The 20,360-nt window shown below is 45.4% G+C and overlaps 1 protein-coding gene across 4 annotated transcripts in view; it reads left to right on the top strand.

The window, feature by feature from the left end:
* Positions 1–13,293, top strand: part of LOC137430728 (intermembrane lipid transfer protein VPS13A) — a 149,678-nt gene extending 136,385 nt beyond the window's left edge. For 3 of the 4 annotated variants that reach the window (XM_078781541.1, XM_078781540.1, XM_078781544.1), the window contains 7 exons: positions 1,039–1,084; positions 6,088–6,211; positions 9,702–9,816; positions 9,925–10,016; positions 11,585–11,708; positions 11,941–12,015; positions 12,136–13,293. In XM_078781541.1, the coding sequence (XP_078637667.1) occupies positions 1,039–1,084; positions 6,088–6,211; positions 9,702–9,816; positions 9,925–10,016; positions 11,585–11,708; positions 11,941–12,015; positions 12,136–12,213 (654 nt within the window). In that variant the 3' untranslated portion in view covers positions 12,214–13,293. The remainder of the gene's footprint in view (positions 1–1,038; positions 1,085–6,087; positions 6,212–9,701; positions 9,817–9,924; positions 10,017–11,584; positions 11,709–11,940; positions 12,016–12,135) is intronic. The other variant, XM_078781542.1, reaches the window with a different exon arrangement.
* The last annotated feature ends 7,067 nt before the right edge of the window (positions 13,294–20,360 follow it).

Raw genomic sequence — 20,360 nt, 5'->3', positions numbered from 1 at the left:
CCATGGCAAAAACTGACCACACAATGACATTGCATTGGCAACGTGAGATGCTGCACTTGGTTTCATCTCACAATATCCAACTATCAACACAGCATCCCTTTTGTGGCATAGAGGAAATGTGCATGTATCGGTTGATTGGCCTTGTCTGTGCCTCGGTGTTTTTTGTCGTCTTGGTGATCCTTCATGGTTTTACCCTCACCAGAGGAGAAGGTATTGCATTTAAGTCGGTTTGTTTGTTGTCTTTTGCAAGGACATTGTTGTGAATTCAACAAGTGACATCATGCACATGATGTATCTAGAGCCGGTTATATCCATTGCCCATGCAAATGGGCTCCAACGTAACTCTAAGGATGGATCTGTTCTCGATTTATCACACGTTGCAGAAATGCTGATATTGCTGCTCCGGTAGGGTATCTGCTTTTGGCCATCTTCATTTTGGAGACAATCCCATAACCTCCCCCACACCCTGCCCACCCCTTACCCCCCTGACTTTGTATTGACCATGTTCTTGCATATCCTCCACTGTCTACCAGTACTTCTCCACCCATCACACAATTGTGAGAAGAGTATCTCTTCAGGGAGTCTCGAGTCGAGTATTCCAAGCATGCATCCAGTCTATCGCACTCGAGCTTTGATTATAATGTCTTCAATGCTAATACAGTTGGCTTCAAGAAAGACGCTGCAATTCACTCTTCAATCATCCCATTAAGTGCTGGGAATTGGTGGAATTGCTCAAGGGCTTTGAGATGTCTTCCGTACATCATCCATGTCCCTTAGCTCTACTGCAAGGTGGTGATTATAATCACTTGAAGAATAGTAGTTTAGTCATAGTTGTCAGTTCTCTTTCATAAAAGACTCGAGCTCTTCAGTGGACTTAGGCAGCAGATTCACACGATTCAATGTAACGTCCCATCGACAACCTATGCAAAGTGGCTCGATGTTCTCCAAAAGGTAACTGTTGATGGAAATGGAGTTGGGAATTTGTTATGCACGCAATGTTTTTAACTGGCAATGCCTTCCTTGTATGTGTGTACACAGGGTGTATTGAGTGGAGTTACTGGAGTGTTCACAAAACCTATTGAAGGTAAGACTTTAAGGCAGTTTGATTCAATCGTATTGAAGGTAACATTTGATCTGGAGCTAGAATAGAATGTTTTCCTTCCACATCTTAACAAATACGGGACTTTCCAAATAACGTAATCCGCCACAGAATGCTCGGTGTGCATGTGCAGAAACCCCAAGAAACTGGGGTTATCAGGGCTGTCGAATGTATATCGTTTGTTTGAGAGATAACGATTGTAACATTAAATGGCTCACAAAGGTTCTCAAAGAAGTCAAAAATACTTGGAAAATTACCTTAGAGAAGAGTGTTTCTCTGCACAACAAAATATTTGGAGAACCTTCTCACCTCACCGAACGGGCAGCTGCTCGTTGAACAAACTCCCAACCAAACATGTGGGTCGGTGCAAGAACTAGCATTTTCTAGACAACCCCGCTGAAAGATCGCTACCAGTGATTGGACTGATTGTCTGGATTAGGTGTTTTTGAACACTGATGGGAAGGATATATCTGGGTGTTTTGCATGGACAGGGTAAGCTTAAAATGATATGTACTATTAATCATGTTGGGAGAGGGGGGGTGGGTGGGGAGATAAGAGAGGGTGATGAACAGCTGTTTTAAAGGTGTGAGGCAGGAGCACCAGCCCAGAGGGGAGAGCAGTATTCCATTGAGCTGCGGATGAAAGCTTTGTATGTGGTGAGGAGCTCAGAAGTGCTCAGAAAGACCTTCGCACGACGGAGGATGCCCAGACTGGCTTTGGAGGCCAGCTTGGAAATGTGGTTTTCCCAGGAAAGATCATTGCAGATAGTGAGACCCAAAATCTTGAGTGACAGAACTTCTTCAGGAGGATTGTTCAGAAAGTATATGGAAGGGTTGTCCAGACGGTCTTTTCGGAGAGACAAAGTGAGAGTGTGAGATTTCTCAGGATTGAAACACATGTTCCACTTGTTTGACCAGTTTGTGATATTGTCCAGGTGTGCAGAGAGTGAAGAGGCTGCTGCCTGCCGATCTGAGGGTTGGGATATGGAGTGGCAGAGAGTGGAGTCATCAGCAAAGAGATAGAGAATATTTTCCAGAGTTGGAGAGATCATTAATGAAGACCAGAAAAAGCACAGGGCCCAGAACACTACCTTGAGGAACTCCAGCCTGAACAGGAAGGGGAGAAGAGAGAATTCCATTCAGGGCCACACGTTGACTACGACCAGAAAGGAGGTCTGCAAGCCATGCGTGGAGGTTTCCATGGATACCATACGAGGAGAGTTTGGTGAGCAGGGCGGGGTGCCAGACAAGGCACGATATATGTCAAGGGAGACAGCTCTGATTTCCTGTTTGGCATTGAGGACCTCCATCCATTGTTGAGATAGCAGAAGCAGCATGTCCAGAGTAGAATGACCTGGTCTGAATCAAAATTGATGATCAGATATCAAGCCATTGGAGAAGAGGAAGGATTTGATGTCAGAAGCAATGATCGATTCCATGACCTTGCTGATTATTGAGGGCAGGCTGATTGGTCTGTCGTTGCAAGGATCTGTTTTTGCACCTTTTTTGTGCAAAGCGGTGATGTTGGCTGATTTCCAAGCAGATGGCAGATGACCTTGAGCAAAAGAGACGGTGAAGAGAATTTGAGAGAGGGTGTGAAAGAGCAGCAGAGCGGCTGAAATGTGAAAAGTGAAAAAAAAAATCGAAAAGTGAAAGAGCGGCAGCGGAAAATTTCATTGTCTCAAACACTATAAAAGAATTGAATACAACAGAATCGGGCAGAATATTTTCTGGAAACTTTTGTGGTCATTTATGCCGGCATAGTGTGCTGTTAAACTTTGTTATATTCTTGTATAATCAGTTGAATCCTCTCCAGATAATAAATCTTTGACAATTGTCACTGGGGTGTGGACTTTAATCGATCCACCTTCGACAGTTCCAATGAACTTTCTTGGTCCAAACACTGAGCAATTGTGAGCCATATATACAGTCGGACAAATATATATTTTTACTGGGTGGTGGGCGGTGCATAATGCTGCGTTCGGTGCCGAATATAATAAACTGATGTGCATACATGAAGCAGCGAGACCCAATCCATAAGACCCAGTTTTGGACCAAGTCAAACGAACGGGGGCTAAAAACATGTGTATGGCTTATGAGCCTCGATAATAATAAAAGAAAGTGTGTGGCCATTAGTCAGTTAGTCTCCTCCATAGCTCCAGAACCATGAAACCGAGCGGCCCCAAACTTTGCATGCATACTTATTGAACTCCAAGGGAGTGCATGAATGAAAACTGGGTGTTTGGTGTGTGTGCGTGCGCATGTGCGTGCATTTGTGTTTGTTTGAAACTGGGTATTTCCATGGATTTTTTTATAATGGAAAATAATTTTGCCGACCTCAAAAGGTTGACAGGCCGAGTCAACCCACCTGGTTTTAATTCAACGACACGACAGGGGCTCAAACTCAAGCCCCCTGAGGTCTTATGCCAACTGTTAAGCCAACACCAGCCTAGTGGGTTTGTAAGGTGTAGGGAGAGAATGGAATGTTTGGGAGGAGATAGGGCTAAGGGAAAAGATGAAGCATGTACAGAGCCTTCAGAAAGTATTAACACCTTTTGACTTTTTTCACATTTTCTTGTATTACAGCCTGAATTAGAAATGGATTCAATTGAGATTGTTTTTGTTTCTGATCTAAACATAATACCCCATAATGACAAAGTGGAATTTTGGATATAAATTTTTACAAAATAATTAAAAATGAAATACAGAAATATCTCATTTACATAAGTATTCAACCCCTGAGTCAATACTATGTGGAAGCTCCTTTGGCAGTGATTACAGCTTCGAGTCTTCTTGGGTATGTCTATGAGCTTTGTACATCTGGATTTGGGGAGTTTCTCCCATTCTTCCTTGCAGATTTGCTCAAGCTCTGTCAAGTTGGATGGGGAGCGTCGGTGAACAGCAATCTTCATCTTTTCACAGATTCTCAATGGGATTCAAGTATGGGCTTTCACTGGGCCACTCAAGGACTTTCACGTTCTTGTTCCAAAGCCATTCTAGTGTTGCTTTAGCTGTATGCTTGGGACCGTTGTCCTGTTGGAACGTAAATCTTCGCCGCAGTCTAAGGTCTTTTGCACTCTGAAGCACTTTCTCCTCAAGGATTTTCCTGTATTTGTCCTTGTTCCCTCTATTCTTACATTGTTTGCTACCTGCCGCATGGTTGGGTAGTCGGCGACTAAACCGACTACCCTCACTGGTTTGCCAGTGTGACTGTGACGGGAGGGTGACTGTGACACCCTGCAGGACTAAACACAATACCTGTTCGAGGGCGGATGAGCTCCCTTAGTGAGCTAACGGCAATCCAGTAAGGAGATGGTGTCTCCTAAAAAAAACACCCATCCGGTTGGACCGGTTTTTTAGGTAGTAGGTTGTAGACAGCAAACCACTCATGGTAGTACGACCATCCAACTTAGAGTTAAAGTGGTGGCCGGAACCATCTTACACTCTTCGTATCAGGATTGCTGGTCTTACTTTCTGTCTCAATCAAACTATAATTACCGGGCTCGCTTCAATCTCTCTTGCAAACAAATATACAATTTTCATCATACACATTTCTTACTCATTTTCACTCCTCAGCGTTACATTCTCTCTTTTATTTCTCTTTATATCGTTATTTTATTTAAGGCCTAGCCTCAATGAGGAATATATAGTCTGTGCCTGGAGCCTTCAACAAGAAGAAAGAACCACCTTTAGAGGCCATTTTTTCCCGCAAAGCGGGGGTTGGCCTTTTGTGGGCACCGTGGGTCCCCTTTTTGAAGCAATGTTTTACAGCCGGATGGCCTTCCTGCCACCAACCCTGTTAGTCGCCTCTTGCGACACACAGGGAATTACCAGTGAACTTGAACTCAACATTTAAAAAAAACATTTTAGTCTCCCAGTCCCTGCTGCTGAAAAGCATCTCCATATTATGATGCTGCCACCACCATGCTTCAAGGTAGGGATAGTGTTAGATGGGGGATGAGCTGTGCTCGGTTTCCGTCAGACATAGCGCTTTGCAATCAGGCCAAAGTTAAATTTTCGTTTCATCAAAGAACAGAAGATTTTGCATCATGCTCTGAGTCATTCACGTGCCTTTTTGCAAACTCCAGGCGTGCTGTCATGTGCCTTTTTCTCAGGAGTGGCTTCCGTCTGGCCACTTTCCCATAAAGCCTAGATTTGTGAAGTGCTGCAGAGACTGTTGTCCTTCTGGCAGGTTCCCCCATTTCAGCCAAGGAACTCTGTAGTTCTGTCACAGTGGTCATTGGGTTCTTGGTCACCTCCCTGACCAAGATCCTTCTTGCCTGGTTGCCGGACGGCCAGCTCTAGGACGAGTCTGGGTAGTTCCATATTCTTTCCATTTCCTAATGATGGAGCTCACTGTGTTCTTGGAACTTTCAACACTCTAGAAATTGTCTTATACCCTTCCCCAGATCTATGCCTCCTCACAATTCGATCTGAGTTCTACAGACAGTTTCCTGGACTTCATGGTAGAGTTTCTGCTCCGACCCACTCTGTCAACTGTGGTACCTTATATCGAAAGGTGTTTTTCTTTCCAAATCATGTCCAATCAATTGAATTGGCCACAGGTGGACTTGATTCAAGTTGTAGAGACATCCCAAGGATGATCAAAGTAAATTGGATGCACCTGAGCTCAATTTGGAGTGTCATAGCAGTGGTTGAATACTTATTGACTCAAAACATTTCAGCTTTTCATTTTTAATTAATTTGTAAAAAAAATTCTCAAAAAAAAAATCCCACTTTTACATTATGGGGTATTGTGTGTAGATCAGTGACAAAAAATCTCAATTTAATCCATTTAAAATTCGGCCTGTAACACAACAACAAAAAGTCAATGGGTGTGAATACTTTCTTATTTTCTGAAGGTGCTGTACAGATAGGGAGTGGTTGGTATTGAAGGTAAAAATAAAATTAATCTGTTGTATATGAGTATGAAGTAAAGAGATGATGTATCAGGAATGTGCTCCAGCACTCTCTCTCTGACTTGTACAGGAGCGCGTAATGATGGCGCCATCGGCTTCTTCAAAGGTGTGGGAAAAGGACTTGTCGGGGTCGTAGCAAGACCAGCCGGTGGGGTGGTGGACATGGCAAGCAGCACGCTGGAGGGTATTAAGCGGTATTTTGCGCATACAGACAGACATACGCACGCACACACACACACACACACACACACCACACCACCCAATGCTTACACCAAACACCTTTTCCCAGAAACCATAATGTATCACTTGGCATCACGCCTGTCTTTGAGTGCCATTAGTCCCATGATGTACGTATATACAAGTAGTTGTGTATGTGGCACCAAACATATACAAATACACATAGACCCTCTGTTGACTTCACATCTGAGAAATACAAAAGAACACAATCTTACTATTGCCAGAAACTTGATTAAAATGCTGGTTGGTATTCGTAATACACACAGAAAGGAGGAAATGCACGATATCATTTGTCACCAACAATACCCCCCCCTGAATATAGAGCAATTATGGTGGAACCAAAACGAAAATCCACAAACTGGAACTTTGCCTCTTCGGTCAAATCTTGGTAGGAGCCAGGCCCAAGTGACATCACATGATGCCAGGCTTTTGTGATAGAAATATGGCATGCATACTTCCTTTGTGTAAATACGCAGTACCACAATCCCTCCTGCTTGGGGAATTATATGAGATGTTATTACAAATATTGTCAGCTGACAAGAGGAAGCATACTCATCTTTGATCTGTCTAATCCAGATTAAATTCCCGACCGCACTGCAAATTGTCATTGTGGTGCTCCCCAAGCAGGAGGGCGTTACATCAATGTCATTTGGGGACGAAGGTTGACCTGGCTATCCCGTGAGCTGGCATTCTCTTGTGGACTTTAGACATCCCGTAATACCTATCGAAGAGTAGGGTATTGTGTGCCGGTGCCCCCAAGCTTTTTTTAAAATTCCAAGTCGGGTAGAGGAAAGCTTTGGTAGTTCCCTTGAATCGAGTGGCCCCCTGTCCAGGATTTATACTCAGCAATACCATGGAAACATTCACAACCAGTCATTGATACCCTGATTTCGTGTGGGAGTAACAGCATTTTAATTAAATAAATAAGGCTTTTCTGAATTGAATGAAATATTTTTAAACTTCATTGTTTTTTCTCAGTACTTGTGTATGTATATATATATATATATATACGAGCAGAAGTACCCGGCGTTGCCGGATGGGGGGGGGAGGAGGGAGGAGGGGGGAGGGGCGGGGAGGGTCAGGAAGGGGAGGGGAGAGGGGGGGAAGGAGGAGAGGAAGGGGAGTGGCAGGAGAGGAAGGGGAGTGGCAGGAGAGGAAGGGGAGTGGCAGGAGAGGAAGGGGAGTGGCAGGAGAGGAAAGGGAGTGGCTCACGTTTCTGAATGAATGTGGCTCATGTTTCTGAGTGAATGTTGCTCACGTTTCTGAGTGAATGTGGCTCACGTTTCTGAGTTAGGTGTGATGCTGATCAGGAAGAAGAAGAAGGGGAGTGGCTCACGTTTGAGTGAATGTGGCTCACGTTTGAGTGAATGTGGCTCACGTTTCTGAGTTAGGTGTGATGCCGATCAGGAAGAAGAAGAAGCCGTACTACCAAATTCGTACACTTCCGGAATTGTTTGATTTATTTGTGTTCAAATGTCTGGTAATTGTTTTGTATTTATTTATGTTAATGTGTACTTGTATATAACTGCCATTAATTTTAAAAGGCTTCGGCACTATCGAGCGATATTTATTTTTTATTTCTTTTGAACTCCAAAAAAACGAAAGAAATGTAACAAAAAAAAAATTTTTTTGGCCTAAAACACTCCCGGGCACTCAGTGATGAACCTCTGAAAGTTTGAAGATCCGTTCAGCCTTCTTTGAATAAAACGCAGACACACAAAAACGACACACACAGACAACTCGCGTTTATATATATATATATATATATATATATATATATATATATATATATATATATATATATATATATATATATATGTATATATATATATATATGTATGTATATATGTATATATATGTATATATATATATATATATGTATATATATGTATATATATATATATATATGTATATTGTATATATATATGTATATATATATATATATATGTATATTGTATATATATATGTATATATATATAGTTGCGGTTTTGAGAACCCCTCACTTTGTAAATACTTGTAAATAATATTCCATCATTTAAAAGGTCAAAGGTCGCACCCATAGTTGGTCCACAGCAACACGTAGGACACCATAGGACTTTCAGTTATTTCCTTAGTCTGTGTTTCAGATAAGGCTATGTTCCCAATAGTTGAATCTGCGTTGCATTAATTAAATAAGATAGGCCCCATTCGCTTCTTGGCCAGCCGCTCTCTCCAAGCTACGCCAGTATGCGCCCCTACAGTCGGGGCTTGTCCCTCCCAATTCTATTACGCACCTCTGCTTGTTCGCTGCCTCACTCCAAACGCCATTGAACACGCGGTCTAAGGCCGAGGAAAAAGGGGGCGGGACACGGGAACGAGGCGTGGCCCTGTCAACTCGCCGTCGAGGGCGGAGCCGGTGAGCCCTCGCCAACCAACCAGGGCTGAGGTGAGCTCGCTACCGGGCGTGGTTTCAAAGAGCGTGGATTGATCTGTGAGCGCTTAATATAAGCGCCAGCGCGAGCCTTTTTACAAGGGTGAACTGAGAGTCGACTCGGGGCTGAAACGGACTGCGCAGGGAACCATCGATGGTAACGAACTGCACCGGGGATTGCGTTGCACGAACTGTTTATTGAAGAACTGCGCCGAGAGAGCTCGTTGTTACGAACTGCCTGTTTGATACGGACCTTGTTTGATCGGGAGAGAGAGAGAGCGCTTGGCACGCTATACGTACGCAGCATTCCAGCCCCTCGCATATGTAAGGTCCGGTCACGCGCCAACGACACGCGAAGCTGCCTGCCGTTTTTCGCCCGCGAACCCGGAGCCTGGACGGAGTCGACCTGCCTGGACCTTCCTCCCCTACCACTACCATTCCGTGTGAGTGTTTGTCCTGGGGTCGTGATAAGTTAAGACTGTATAGATAAGCTTGCCCTGTGTCCTTTTGTTTCTCCTTTCTTGTACATGCTTTCGTTTCCTCTTCTTTGGGTCTTGTAAATAATTAATAAACCCACTGTTTGTTCTTCCCTTACTCTGGTTTCCTCTTATTCGATCGCCTCCGTCCTTTCTCTCAATTGAGTACCTGTGGCACGATTTGGAAACCGCTCAGGATCGGGTTTAGTCATTTGTTAACGGCTCGGATCGCGGATTGCTAACCGCTCGGCAATATTCCATCTTATCCGTGGTTCGAGCGGGAGTTATTTCCCTGCTGTGCGGTCGGGGTTAGTAAGTAGGTATTTGGGACTTCATTGACCAATCACCCTCGCTAATTCTGACCGGAAGGAGCGTCATAGCTTCCAGGATTGGGGGACGGCCAGCTTAAAAGACAAGGGGATTAACCCCCCCTTGATAAGGGGAGCGCCGACCCCCGAATCCGCAACAATATGCACACACACACACACACACACACACACACACACACACCAACCATGTACCGGTGTGGTGCATCCGTGTGTTGTTTCTCTGCACAACCAGAGCCACGGACTCGTCGGAGATAGTACACAAGCTGCGTCCTCCACGTGTCATACAAGAGGACGGGATAATCCGGCCCTACAGCAGACACGAGGGAGAGGGGAGCCAGTTGCTGCAGGTTTGAATGCGGGACACCGGAGGAATGCATTGCATCACCTGCACATTCATATTTAACAAGTTTTTAAAAATAGATCTTCAAATCCGCATCACCTTTGCCGTTTTGCAGAAAATCGAGAATGGGATATACGCGTCTGACAATTACCGTGCTCATGCGGTTGTCACAACAGATGGAGAAAACATCTTCATGATAACAAACAGGTGTGCAGCGCTCAACAGTACATGGTGGGAATTTGCTTTGTTGAAAATCCAAGAGGAAGGCCTCAATAGTTAGTGATAGGACAACTATTCCTGTTGCATCTATGTCACTAGTATAGTACTTTAAACATCTAGTGGGTACTCAAGCTTGCAGCCCCTTGGGTTTCCTGACTATAGGCCTGTTTGGTTTAGGTCAAGCTTGCAGACGCACACGTTTCTGCTCTGCCGTACTTTATTACTCCAGATAACAAGTTTACAAGTATTACTCAAGATCGTGCGTGTGCAAATCAGTGATGGGACTTCCTTTATTGATCGTGTGCAAGTCATATCAATGGCTGGCAAGGTAGCCAAGAGGTATACACACTCCCTCCTGAGCTGTCGAGCCGTGCTTCAAATCCTGGCCCAGCTATAAACTCCCATCCTGGTGTTTTGCAGGCGAGGCAAGTAATCATGTGTGCTTTCTCTCGGATGGACGTTATACAGGCGTCCCCATCTGCTAGCATTATTTCGATGTTAAAAATCCCACCTTGTCCTTCACGAAGAGTAGGCGAGCTATTGCCGGTACCATGAACAAATTCCAAATTCCTGCTCTAACTTTCAAGATGCATTGCATCAGCGGCACTCCAGCGCCCTTGCAAGAACCGATGCTAAGCCGCAGCCATGTGCTGCACACGAATGATGTATCACATCCAAAGAGTGGAGAAGAGGGTTAGGTACATACGTTGGCCTCCATCACAGGAACCAGGTTGTGTTTGTATATATTAACAGCACTCCACTCGGTTCGCCGCTACTCGGACATCTTTGTTCAATCATCCGTGTTTGCAATAGCTGTTGGAATTTTGGTAACATTTACAATCATAAACTGACCCTGTTTGTCCAGACAACTACCAGACAAGATTCAACCATCGTGTATCTTCATCTGCTTGCTCTTCCCAGTTTTCACCGTAAAGATTGCGGCTCTTCCTGTATTGCATGGCAGTGATGTCATCTTAAACGGCTTCAGTCCTATCCCTCAGACACCCCTTTATGTGTTTAACAGTAGATGTTGACAACTAGTAACGGTACCTGCCCTACGGGCTGAGCTTCAATTGGGAGGCCCAAATGAAAAGGCAAAATGTCAGAAATTGAAGGCTTTTTTTTATTTTAAACGATTTATATAAACATCCGTTAAATCATATCACACACAAATCATCAAAATCTAAACAGTATTTGTAGAATTTCAATAAAAACCACATCACTGTTCATATCGGTAAATAGTATTCCATAGTGTTTGGAAAAACTGGAAAAATTGGAAATTGGATAATTGGGAAAACAATATAGCCTATTTTACTCCAGGGGGTCTCCGGATTACCCACCCAAAATTTCGTTGCGATCGGTTCAGCCGTTTTTGCGGTACCTGGGAACAGATGGACAGACAGACAGACATTTGGTGAATTATAGTAAGATAACTACAGGTCGTAGAGATATACGGCTGTTTGTATGATGGGGTAGCGTGGCGCTAATGGTACTCGTGAACGTACTTGTGCCCTTCCTCGCCCCTCTCCGGCACCCGAACACATGCCTACTGGTAGACGCATCCTGTTCGCCACCAAAGCGGAGCTCTTTGGACAACTCACGTGTGACTGGCAATACCTCTTTCAAGACTTCACGGGGATACCTGCCGTTGAGGGTCGTCGTTTGCGGATCTTAGCAAAGGTAAAAAAAACTCTGCAATAAACGTGTCTTGTTTTGGTTTTTGTCCACCATGTCTGCACTCAGCAAATTACAAATTGTAACATGTATTAAACATGTTATTAAAATGTGCAACATGTCTTTTTAAAAATGCATAATGTATCTTCTAATGTTATGCTGGCGAGTATCGGACGCAAACGGTATTGATGTACGAGTTGCCGTGTAATTAATCGGATTCTGTCCAATTGTTTTGCAGGAAAAGTTAAGATCCGTCTTTCATGTAAAGGATTTTGGGAAAATACTGAATTTTTCCACAGAGGGCATCGCGCAGGTAAGAGCGTCCTCGTTTCCCCTCACGGTTCCGAAAAGGCGGGTCGATGGTTAATTTGACGCACCTGCATTCCTTGTGGCCTCCTGCAAGCGATCCCCTATTGCTCTTTTTTTGTTGCAGAGAATGTGGGAGAAAATTGAGGAATCGAGGCGCCGTTGGAGGGATGACAACTCAAATGGCGAGAGCTCCGGTGAATGAAGCGCCGCCGCACGGGCGTGCGTGGGCTCGCGGCGTCGGACACACGCCGTCATACGCAGACGCTAAGTTACCCGAAGATCTCTCGGAGCCTACAGCCAGCTCTGTTACTTGGCCAGACGTTGCGTTCGGGGGGAATCGTTTTCGAAAAAAGGTACAAAACGGATGCCAGTATTGCACGGCAAACATTTATGCAATATCGTTCATGATACATTTACCTGTCACCTTTTATTTTTGTTTATTTTTCTATTAACTTTGTTAAAAAAAAAAAAAATCAAAGGGGCCACAGTATCCACAAAGGGGCCACAATCAAAGGGGCACGTTGTTTTACACTTGGGAGCCGACCAACTCCTCCAAAAACCCGGTTCTTCATACCGCCATTGCCCATACAGTTCGAGTGATTATGTGATTGATGGTTTCGGTTTCTGTGGGCCATCACGTGGTTTAGTGCGAGATGTTGATGCTTGGTATCGTGCACCGTCAGTCTCCAGATGATGTGCTTAGGGACTGCTGTTCGACGCCCAATGCGTCAGAATTAGAGCATTTAGCATCTGGATTCCTGCACCAGATTGTTATGCATGTTAATTGGCTGCGCTGCTGCAATGATGTAGATTCAGCGCAAAGCTGCTTTGCTGCTGAACATGGCCCAGGTGCAAAATCATGCCTCTTCCTGGATGCCAGTGGTGTCGGCACTTGATCATAATCAAAGAGCCGGTGGCTTTCGTAGTTTGATCGCACAAAGTACGCTTGCGTCAAAATGTACCGGAACTGCCGGAATAGGCACGGGTGAGCTTGAGGAATGTTAAGCCAAGATTGTGTGGAAAAAGCCAGGTGCAATCCTCCTGGGCGTTACTGTTGTGAAGTGAATTGCTGGTGCAGGCCCTCGTCCTGGTTTTACGTATTTACAGTGCATGAGCTGGAGCACTGGGATTAAGGCATAATTGATTGGGTCTACTGGACTTGTGGAGACCTGGCATGGCCTTGGACTTGGGCACAGAATGAGGAATGTCAATGAGGAATCCACTTTGGCTAGGATTGACGTTATCATGGACGTGACAATAAAATCTCAATAGGATGATGAAATTGCTGTTGCCCCGTACATTTTTCTTTTCCTCCACAGGATACAATGTTCTCCAGGAAACCGGAAGTTTACCTACACCTGTTGAAAAGCGCACTGCTGGCCGTTTTTTATTTGCATCGGTGTTCTGTGTTTCGTCTTCGTTAGGCCTGTTTGGTCACCGACATGACGTTTCTCATAAAATGAGAAATCACAGGCCGGATGGAGAGTGCGGTGTTGGTGATGTGACTTTGCCATATCATGGATGCTTTTTAGCCGATAAGTTTACATTTTTATTGAGAGATAGTTCACGTTGCCAAAGTTCATGCAACCATACACAGGTAACCAACCACAAATCCAGGATCCTAAAATCTGATTTTACCTGAAAACCACTAATTTCTCAAAATAAAACTATAATTTTGAGATTTAGCTGAAACAACCCCCTATGGACATGTGTGTAATATATATACAACAACAACAACAGACATTTTAAGGCCATTTTCCCTGCTAGAGCGGGGGTTAGCCTTGTGGGCCCCATGACAATCTTCTCCATTTTGCCCTATTTTCTGCATCTCCCCTTGTTAACCCCCTTGCCCGCATTTCTTCTTCCACCATCTTTAGCCAAGTCTTTCTCGGTCTTCCCCGTCCTCTACTTCCTTCTACATTCATTTCCATCACTCTTGGAAGGCATCACTCTTGGAAGGAAGGAAGGAACCCACCAGTCACTTTCATCCTTCCTCAACACATGACCAAACCATCTCGACCTGTTTCTCTTCACAGCATCCATCACAGGCTCTATTCCCATCATGTTTCGCAATTCATCATTTGTCTTCCTCTCTCTCAACGATACTCCGCACATCCACCGAACCATTCGCATTTCCACCCTTTCCAGCCTTCGTTGCTGCTCTACGTTCATTACCCATGTCACGCTCCCATAAATCATAGCACTTCTCACACATGCAGCATACACCTTTCCCTTCAGCTTCAACGACACTCCCCTCCTCATCAGCACGCCACTCAGTTCCCAAAACATCTTCCATGCACATCTCACTCGAGCAACCGTTGCCGAGTCCGATCCACCTTCTCCATTCAGCATGTCTCCTAGGTAGCAAAATGTTTTCACACTTTCCAGCTGCACGCCATCTCCAAGTTCCAACTCAACATTTCCTCCATCTGCAGCTCCCTCTGTGCACACCTTACACTTGAATGTAGCTGCCCCACTGGTTAATGACCCTCTCAAACCACTACATTTTTGATGAACCCACTCAACGCATATTGTACATGGAATGGAGTTCACTCCGACACCCTTCCTGCACACAGCACACGGCCACTTCCCAGTTCTTTCCACCTCACCACATGCTTTACCACTTGCCATCACCTTCGTTTTTCCGATATTCACCTTCAGATCTTTTGTCTCCATACATTCCTTCCACTTGTTCATCTTCTCCTTCAGTCCATCCATACTCTCTGCAATCAACACCAGATCACCTGCATACAACAACGCCCACGGTAAACCCACCTTTACATTCCGAGCCAGCACCTCCATCACAGCTACAAATAGTAGTGGACTTAGTACCGACCCCTGATGCACTCCCACCTTCACCTCAAACTCACCACTGTTCCCGTCCTTCGTCCTTACAGCTGTGCGTGCTCTTTCGTACATTGCCATCACTACTCTGATCAACCATTCCTCCACTCCTAACTTCCTCAATGCCCATGTCAATACTTCGCGTGGAACCCTATCGAATGCTTTCTCCAGATCAACAAACCCAAGAAACAACTTCTTCCTCTTCTCCAGGTACTTCTCCTGCAACTGCCTTACATTAAAAAGCGTGTCTGTCGTTCCTCTTCCAGGCATGAATCCAAACTGCATTTCGTCGATCTTCACTTTCTTCCTTATCTTCCTCTCCAACACCCTTTCCAATACCTTCATTCCATGCTGCAATAACTTTATCGCTCGATACGAGCCACAGTCCCGAGGGTCACCTTTCCCGTTGTATAGAGGGACAAGGGTACTCAGTTCCCAATCCACTGGAATGCGACCTTCTTTCACCACCAGATTACAGATCTCTGTCATTCTCTTCACACCCCAACTTCCCGCTGCCTTCAACATATCTCCCACAACTCTCGTCGGCCCTCCCGCTTTTCGAATCTCCATTGCTTTTATCGCTTCCTCAACTTTCTTCTCGGTTATCTTCTCTGCCGGTCCTAAAACTGGGTTACTCTCTAGTCTCTATGTTGCCGTTCCATTTATTCTCTGCATTCAACAGCATTTCCATATATCTCTTCCATCTTCCTTTAATTCCATCTGGGTCCACGACTTGTCCCACTTCATCCTTCAAGCAACTCGCCCCCATCACATCACACCTCTCTTTCGCTATCTGCTTTGCAATCCTGAATACCGCTCTCTGAGCCTCTTCCGAATCCAAGCGTTCTCTGAACATTTTCCTACATGCCTCCTGCGCCTTTGCTACCTCTTTCTTTGCAGCCTTCTTGGCTGCCTTATAACTTTCATGCTCTTCCTTTTCTGCCCCCGTACCCTTCGCCTTCTGCCACTCCTTGAACTTCTTCCTCTTCTCATCAATCCTATTTCCAACTTCATCATCCCACCACCATGTTTCCAAGTGCCTCGGTGGTCCTTTTGTCCATCCACATACCTCACCAACGGCTCCCAACAGACTATCTTTCATTGACATCCAACCACTTTCAAGCTCAACCACATCATCCTCGACCCTACTCAGCCTCTCTTTTAATGCCTCCCTCACTGTCACCTCTTTCGACCTCCACACCTTCATTCTCGGTTGGTACTTCACCCACCGAGCTCTCCTCGCACCTTTCACCCTTATGTCGCAGACAACCAAGTGGTGGTGTGAAACAGCCTCCTCCCCCGGGATCACCTTTGTGTCCCGGAGGTGCCCCCTATCTCGCCTACGCACCATCAGGTAGTCAACGGTTGTCGTCGACCCACCTGACGTGTATGTAACAAGCTTATTATCACCTTAGCTTATTATATAACAAGCTTATATAGCTTCTCTATCGCACACCAGAACTTGTCCTTCTCTTCATCGCTCCAACCGACCTGCGGAGCTTATCCCGAGATGACGTTCACCAAGAGCTTTCCAATCATCATTTTCACCATCATCAACCTATCACTCACTCTAGTCACACTCACCACACTGTCTACAAACTCCTCAGAAAACAGGACACCAACACCTTGCACGCCCTCTGGGCACCCTTGCCACACAAACTTGTATTTCTGTCCCTGCCTACCCTTCACCATTCTCACACCACTTCCCTTCCATCTCGTCTCTTGCACACAACATATGTCCACTCTTCTTCTGACCAATATTTCCACCACTTCTCCTGATCTCCCTGTCATTGTCCCTACATTCCATGTCCCAAACCTCAGAAACCGATCTCCACGTCAGGCATCAGACGTTTCGTCGTCATAAATGGAGTGATTTCCACCCTTGCTTCGATCGGGTTCCCCACCTTGAGTTTTGACGAGAGGGAGTGGGGTCCCCCACGGGGTACTTCGGGCTGTACCCTGCCCATATGTAGTTGTAATTGTCATGGTTCTCTTTTTGAGGCAATGTTTTTATGGCCGGATGCTTTTCCTGACGCCAACCCTTTTAGTCGCCTCGAACGACACGCAGGGATACGGTGTACCTTTTCTCAACCGGGGTACAGACCTGGATATACAGACTTGGCATTTAATATGAATTTTTTTTTTTTTTCTTGACTTGGGTTTACTTTCTGAACTCAGTATATCAATCTGATGAGTTTCTTTTACCCTTCGGTGATGTCTTTGTTGAAAGAACCATGTCACTGATTGTCTTTCGCAGCAAGAAGTCAATCACAGGATTATATCACAGGTGGCGTGACAAAATGTAAGGACAGGTACATTTGACAATTGGCTTCACAATCGGGTTTATAAGGGTTGTTGCGTTCTGTATTAGTGGAAAACAACTGCTGCACGTCTACAAATGTTATTGCCGCTTCCTCTGGAGATAGTCCGTCAACTTGACAATGCTGTTTGTCATGGAGTGGTGGCTTTACGAAATTCTGGCATGAAACAGCGTGCTATTGCTCGGCAGTATGGCATCACTCAAGGTCAGGTGTCAAAGATCCTGAAACGAAATGCTCAGAGGGGTGTCCCTACTCCAATACCGAGGCCAGGACATCCACGCACAACCACAAGGAGAGATGATCGCCAGCTGCACAGGTTAGTCTGCAATGGCCATACCAAGTCAGCTAATCGGCCTCGGGCTGATTGGCAGCAACTGACAAATGTGCCTGTATCCAGAAGGCTAGTCAACCAATGACTGGTTCAAGCAGGCTATCGTGCCAGGCGTCCCCTGAGAAAGCCACGCCTGACCAGACAACACAGCCAGCGCCGATTGCAGTGGACCAGAGAGCACCGTCAATGGCAGCCAGGACACTGGAATCACGTGACCTTCAGTGACGAGTCTCGATTTCTGGTCTATCGTCAAGATGGCCGCGTCCGAGTGCTCAGACAAGTGCATGAAGCCCACAACGAAGATTGTATAGTGCCAGGAGTCCAAGCTGGAGGTGGTGGGGTGACCGTTTGGGCTGCTTTTCATGCAGGGGGCAAAACTGACCTGGTTGTTCTGAATGGAAACCTGAACCAGTTCAAGTACAGGGTCATTCTGGAAGAAACATTGCTTCCATTTGCTCGTGCAGCCTTTCGAGGAAACTTTGTCTTCCAAGATGACAATGCACGGCCTCATCGTGCTCGCATGATCCAACACTTTCTTGCTGACCGTGGTGTAGAGCATATGGAGTGGCCTGCCATGTTCCCGGATATGAATCCGATAGAGAACTTGTGGGCAGAATTAACGCGTCAAATCGCCAACTTGGATCAGCAGCCTGCCTCTGTGCGTGAATTGCAGCAGGCTATTGTCACTGCATGGCAAGCGATTCCTGTCCAAACCTTGGCAAATCTCGTGAACAGCATGCCTCGACGTGTACGTGCTCTCCTGAATGCTCGTGGGGATTACACGAAGTAGTACTGAACTGTAATTTTACTGTCCGTAATCCCAGTCATAATTTAGCTTTTGTTTTTGTTGAATTTTTTTTTGGCTAATGTGCAAAATAAAGAGATACTTCTGGAAAACGTACAGAAGTTTAACACAGTACTGTCCGTGAATTGAGTTTGATATCAGTTTGCATCACTTTCAAGGATCAATATATTTGCTTCGAAATGTCAAATGTGGTTTTTGTTTCTTTTAAAGGTCACATTAACAAAATCTAGAATAATTTCAACATAATTCCAATGAACTTATGGTTCTACGTCATCTTGAAAAGTAAGTTCACCCCCACAAAAAAAATATTCCATATTAAATGCCACGTCTGTCTGTGTGTGTGTGTGTATATCTATATATATATATATATATATATAAATAATAATAATAATAATACATTTATTTTATATAGCGCTTTTCAAGAAGCCCAAAGACGCTTTGACAGAGTACAAAAAACAAGTGCAAAAAGACAAAAATCAATAGGTAAATAAAATCAAAGCAAAAGGAAGGAGAAGGAGAGGAGATAGTCAGGGGTTAAATGCTGTGGGTTAAATGTTGAATGCAGTGTTGAACAGGTGGGTCTTGAGTGATGTTTTGAATGTGGTGAGTGAGGAGGAGTCTCTGATGGTGTGAGGTAGTGAGTTCCAGAGGGTGGGAGCAGCGATGGAGAAGGCCCTGTCCCCCCAGGATCTGAATTTGGTCCGGATGGGGGGGGTCAGGAGGTTGGTACCAGCAGAGCGGAGGTTGCGGGTGGGAGTGTGTCTGGAGAGGTCAGCCAGGTAGGATGGGGCCAGGTTATGGAGGGCTTTGTAGGTCAAGAGGAGGATTTTGTACTGGATTCTCTGGGGGATGGGGAGCCAGTGAAGCTTGTATAGGACGGGGGTGATGTGGTCACGGGTCCGGGAATGAGTGAGTAGACGGGCAGCGGAGTTCTTAATGTATTGGAGTTTATTGGTGATTATTGAGGGTTAACCATAGAGGAGGCTGTTGCAGTAGTCCAGACGGGAGGTGATGAAGGCGTGGATGAGGGTTTCTGCAGCCACGGAGGAGAGGGATGGACGGAGACGGGCGATGTTTTTCAGGTGAAAGAAGGCTGTCTTTGTGATCTGTTTAGTGTATTTGTCGAAGGAGAGGGTTTGGTCAAAGATGATGCCAAGATTCCGGATGTGAGGGGAGGTGGATACTGGGAAACCGTCGATGTTGAGGGCAAAGTTATGGGTGGATTTGGTGAGCGTTTTTGGGCCAATGATGATTATTTCAGATTTATCATAGTTAAGTTTGAGGAAGTTGATTTGAAGCCAGGATTTTATTTCAGTGATGCAGTTTGTCAGGATAGAGTGGGTGGCGGTGGAGATGGACTTGGTGGAGATGAAAAGCTGGATGTCATCGGCGAAGCAGTGGAATTGGAGACCATGACGGCGAATTAAGTGACCAAGGGGGGACAGGTGCAGGATGAAGAGGAGGGGGCCAAGAACTGAACCTTGGGGGAGGGGAGCAGAGGGGGATTTGCAGTTATTGATGGAGATGAACTGGCGTCTGTCAGAGAGGTATGATTTGATCCAAGAGAGGGCAGTGCCGGTAATGTTAAAGGTGGTTTCAAGTCGGGTGAGGAGGATGGTGTGATTGATGGTGTCAAAGGCGGCGCTGAGGTCGAGGAGGATGAGAATGTTGAGGTTGCCAGCGTCAGAGGAGAGGAGAAGGTCGTTGGTGATTTTGAGGAGAGCAGTTTCAGTACTGTGGTTGGAGCGGAATCCGGATTGGAATGTTTCATACAGGTTATTGGCAGAGAGGTGATGTTTGAGTTGAGTGGCTACAGCGCGTTCCAAAACTTTTGACAGAAAGGGTAGGTTGGAGATGGGTCTGTTATATATGAAATATTGATATATATATGAAATGTTGTTGCTTGCAGTGATGGAGGTGGAGTTATCGAAGGGAGGAAGGTCCAGGGTCGTCAACATCTGACGTGCAGTTAATGTGACTCATTTTCTTTGCAGTAATGGCAAAACACTCAGCACATGCTTTGATTTGAATTGGCATTTGCACGAATT

Source organism: Myxine glutinosa, chromosome 7 (genome assembly GCF_964187855.1).
Source record: "Myxine glutinosa chromosome 7, kmMyxGlut1.1, whole genome shotgun sequence".
Classification (NCBI taxonomy): Eukaryota; Metazoa; Chordata; class Myxini; order Myxiniformes; family Myxinidae; genus Myxine; species Myxine glutinosa.
The sequence above is the reverse complement of the archived record's forward strand: the minus strand, read 5'-3'. Positions and strand labels throughout refer to the sequence as shown.